A 4,947-nucleotide genomic window follows, 5' to 3' on the forward strand; every position below is an offset into this window, starting at 1 on the left:
CCTGAACACTTCACCATTCTTGTTTTTAAGATCAAGAGCACCAAAGGGAGTTACAAATACCACTTCAAAGGGACCACTCCATTTAGATTTGAGCTTCCCCGGAAATAACCTTAACCGGAAATTGAAAAGAAGAACCATGTCGCCCACCTTGAATTCTTTACCCCGAGCATACTTATCGTGGAGGTACTTCATCTTGTCCTTATACAAGGACGAGCTGGAGTAAGCATGGAATCTAAATTCATCAAGTTCATTCAATTGCTCCACTCGGAGGTTGGCCGCAACATCCCATTCCAAGTTCAATTTTTTCAATGCCCATATGGCCTTATGTTCTAGTTCCACCGGGAGATGACAAGCCTTACCAAACACCAACCGATATGGAGACATACCAATCGGAGTCTTGTAAGCCGTCCGATAAGCCCAAAGAGCGTCATCCAACTTCTTTAACCAATCAGTCCTATTTGCATTCACTGTTTTGGACAAAATACTCTTAATTTCCCAATTTGAAACCTCCACTTGGCCGCTTGCTTGTGGATGGTAGGGGGTAGTCACCTTGTGGTTAACTCCATATTTAGCGAGCAAAGAGTCAAAGGCCTTGTTGCAAAAATGGGACCCCCCATCACTAATGATAGCACGAGGGGTTCCAAACCTAGTGAAGATATTCCTTTTCAAAAATGCCATGACACTCCGGGCTTCATAGTTGGGAAGAGCCACGGCTTCAACCCACTTTGACACATAATCCACCGCCACGAGAATATACGTGTTCCCACAAGAGCTTACAAACGGGCCCATGAAATCAATGCTCCAAACATCAAAAATATCTACCTCGAGAATTGTATGGAGAGGCATCTCATCCCTTTTTGAAATCCCGCCAGCTCTTTGGCATGCATCACATTTCTTCACCAAATTGCTTGCATCTTGAAACAAAGTCGGCCAATAGAAGCCGCAACTTAAAACCTTTGACGCCGTCCTCACTCCCCCATGATGACCACCATAAGGAGAAGAGTGGCAAGCCTCCAATATGTTCAATTGTTCTTCTTCCGGGACACATCGGCGAATCACACCATCGGTGCAAATTTTAAACAAGTAGGGCTCATCCCAATAGTAATCCAAACTATCCCGCTTGAGCTTCTTCCTTTGGTTAGAAGAGACTCATACGGGACTATACCGGTCACAAGATAATTGGCCACATCGGCAAACCATGACATATCATGCATAGACACCGCAAGGAGTTGTTCATCCGGGAAAGCATCATTTATCTCAAGGCCGTCGGAAGGCCTCCCCTCTTCCTCCAAGCGGGACAAGTGGTCCGCCACTTGATTTTCACTTCCTTTTCGATCCACAATTTCTAGATCAAATTCCTGAAGAAGTAGCACCCATCTCATCAACCTCGCCTTTGAATCTTTCTTGCTCATCAAATACCTAAGGGCGGCATGATCGGTATGGATAATTACCTTGGCCCCCATAAGGTATGGTCGGAACTTTTCCATGGCGAACACAATAGCTAGCAACTCCTTCTCGGTGACCGTATAGTTTCTTTGAGCTTCATTCATCGTCTTGCTTGAGTAGTACACCGGATGGAACATTTTGTTGATTCTTTGGCCAAGCACTGCACCTACCGCGACATCACTCGCGTCACACATAAGTTCAAAAGGCAATTCCCAGTTTGGTGCGGTGATAATGAGAGTTGTGGTCAAGTTATGTTTCAACAATTCAAAGGACTCCATACACCTCTCATCAAAGACGAACTTCACATCCTTTTCCAACAGTTTACAAAGCGGGTTCACAACTTTTGAAAAATCCTTAATGAATCGCCGGTAAAACCCGGCGTGACCCAAAAAACTCCTCACCCCTTTGACAGAAGTAGGGGGAGGGAGCCTTGAGATGACCTCTATTTTCGCCTTATCGACTTCAATACCATGCCTTGAGATTTTGTGCCCCAATACAATACCCTCTTGCACCATGAAGTGACATTTCTCCAAGTTTAGTACAAGATTGGTTTCCTCACATCTTTTCAACACCTTGTCCAAGTTCACTAGGCATTCTTCAAATGAGTCCCCCACCATACTAAAATCGTCCATGAAGACCTCCAGAATATCCTCCACCATGTCGGTGAAGATTGCCATCATACATCTTTGAAAGGTCGCCGGAGCATTACAAAGTCCAAATGGCATTCTTGAGAAAGCGAAAATGCCATACGGACATGTAAAGGTTGTCTTTTCCTGATCCTCCGAGGCAATGAGAATTTGATTGTACCCCGAGTAGCCATCAAGGAAACAATAATAAGCCCAGCCCGCTAAACGATCAAGCATTTGGTCCAAGAATGGCAGAGGGAAATGATCTTTTCTAGTGACCTTGTTGAGCTTTCTATAATCCATGCACACCCTCCAACCCGTGACCGTACGGGTAGGAATCAATTCATTATTGGCATTAGTGACGACCGTCATACCCCCTTCTTTGGCACACATTGGACCGGGGAGGTCCATGAACTATCCGATATTGGGTAGACTACACCGGCGTCCAACCACTTGATAACCTCTTTCTTGACCACCTCTTGCATAGCTTCATTTAGTCTTCTTTGGTGTTCAAGAGACGGCCTTGCATCTTCCTCTAAAATGATCTTATGCATGCAAAAAGCGGGGCTTATACCCCGAATATCCGCCAACGTCCATCCAATCGCCCGATTGCGCTTTTGTAGCACCGCCAAAGTGGCGTCAACCTGCAAGTTAGTTAAGCAAGACGAAAAAATAACAGGCAAAGTGAAATTAGGACCCAAGTATTCAAACCTGAGGTGAGGAGGAAGTGATTTCAACTCCAACACCGGCGGCTCCTCAATAGATGGCTTTGTTGGGGGAGTTTTACGATTCTCAAGGTCCAATGATAACTTCCTAGGCTCATAAGAGTATGAGCCCATACCATGCAAAGCATTTACACATTCAATTCTCCCGGCATCATCATTAGCCTCCATGTTCAAAAGCACCGCTTCAAGTGGATCTTCAACATTGATCATTGCGCTTGTGTCATCCACTATCACCGCCGTGACAATGTCAACAAACGAGCACACCTCGGTGCTATTTGGTTGCCTCATAGACTTTCACACATGGAACACCACCTTTTCATCACCAACTCGGAAAGTCAACTCTCCCGCCTCGACATCAACGAAAGCCTTCCCCGTTGCTAGGAAAGGTCTTCCAAGGATAATTGGGACTTCAAAGTCCACCTCACAATATAGTATCACGAAGTCGGCCGGCAAGATGAACTTATCAACATGAACAAGGACATCATCGATTATACCCAAAGGCCGCTTCATTGACCTATCCGCCATTTGGAGCATCATTGAAGTCGGGCGAGGTTGCCCGATTCCTAAAGTTTTGGAAACCGAATATGGCATTAAGTTAATACTCGCCCCCAAGTCACAAAGGGCTTTTGCAAAGTCGGCGCTTCCAATAGTGCATGGGATAGTGAATGCACCGGGGTCCTCAAATTTAGGAGCCATGGAGTGTACAATTGTGCTCACTTGATGGGTCGTCTTGATTGTCTCACACTCCATTGATCTCTTCTTTGTAACCAAATCCTTCATGAATTTCGCATACCTCGGCATTTGCTCGAGTGCCTCCACCAAAGGCACATTGATAGTCAAACTCTTCATCATCTCAATGAATTTCTTAAATTGGTTATCACCCTTTTGCTTGGCCAAACGTTGAGGGTAGGGCGGAGGAGGCCTAGGCAAGGGTGCCTTGGCTTTGGGCACCTCCGGCTCGGGCATATCTATCACATGTTCCCTAGACGGGTTCACGTTCTCTTGTGTCTCCTCCTCAACCTCATGAATGTCAATTCGCACATCATTTCTCACACTTGGTTCCACTACATCCTCAACCACCGTAGGCATATCATCATCACGCAACTCATCTTCATCCATCATGACATGATTCTCTCTTGAGGCATGCACATCACTGCCTCGTCCACTTCGCGTGGTCACCACCATCACATGGTTGTTGTGCCCACCCTTAGAGTTTACTACCGTGTCACTTGGTAGAGCACCCTTTGGGCGAGTATTTAAGGATTGTGAAATTTGACAAAGTTGCACCTCCAAGTTACGGATGGAAGTGTTGTGTGAAGCCAATTGCGCATCGGAGTCTTGGTTCTTCTTCATCATTTGTTCAAACATAACCTCAATTCTCCCAAATTCGTTGCCCGAAGAACTAGACCCTTGAGATTGAAACGGTGGAGGGTTGTTCGGTTGTTGAAACATCGGAGGCCTTTGAAAGCCTTGCCCCCGATTACCTTGACCACCATTGTTGTTCCACCCCCCTAGACCATTGTTATTATTCAAATTGTTGTTGTTGTTTCCATTCTAATTTCCACCATTGTTACCTTGATCCCCCAATTGTTTTTTTGGTTATTTCCATTCCAATTTCCACCGCCTTGTTGTTGATTATTGTTATTCCAATTTCCACCTCCTTGTTGGTTACCCTAATTCCCTTGGGATCGCCATTGTTGATTGCCTTGGTTTCCTCTATTTCCTTGGTAGTTGTTAACATATTGACAATCCTCACTTTGTTCATCATAGCACTCGTTTGAATAACCACCACCATCATCATAGTTGTCACAATTTCCTTGAGGTCGTTGCCCCCTTTGCCTTCTTTTCATCGTATTTACTCCTTCCATGGCATTGACTTGGCGCGGGTTTTGAACTTGTTGCAATTGCGCCTTCGCCAATTGGTTCATTGTTGTTGTACGTTCGTCAATAGCTTGGCCGTGGTCATGCAACTCCTTATGCAAATGTATGACATTAGGATCACCTTGAGGAACGTTTGCCCGGCTTTGCCATGCCGAAGAAGTATCGGCCATTTCATCTAACACATCACAAGCTTCATTGTACTGGAGCTTCATAAAATTTCCACCCGCCAATTGGTTCACAATACATTGGTTTGTTGTGTTGATTCCCCT

The 4,947-nt window shown here is 45.3% G+C and overlaps 1 protein-coding gene across 1 annotated transcript; it reads right to left on the reverse strand.

Moving 5' to 3' along the window:
• LOC109234661 lies at positions 3,092-3,982 on the reverse strand. Its single transcript, XM_019400730.1, has one exon. The coding sequence runs from the start codon at positions 3,980-3,982 to the stop codon at positions 3,092-3,094; it is 891 nt and encodes a 296-aa protein (XP_019256275.1).

The sequence above is a fragment of the Nicotiana attenuata genome, chromosome 11 (genome assembly GCF_001879085.1).
Source record: "Nicotiana attenuata strain UT chromosome 11, NIATTr2, whole genome shotgun sequence".
NCBI classification, from domain to species: Eukaryota; Viridiplantae; Streptophyta; class Magnoliopsida; order Solanales; family Solanaceae; genus Nicotiana; species Nicotiana attenuata.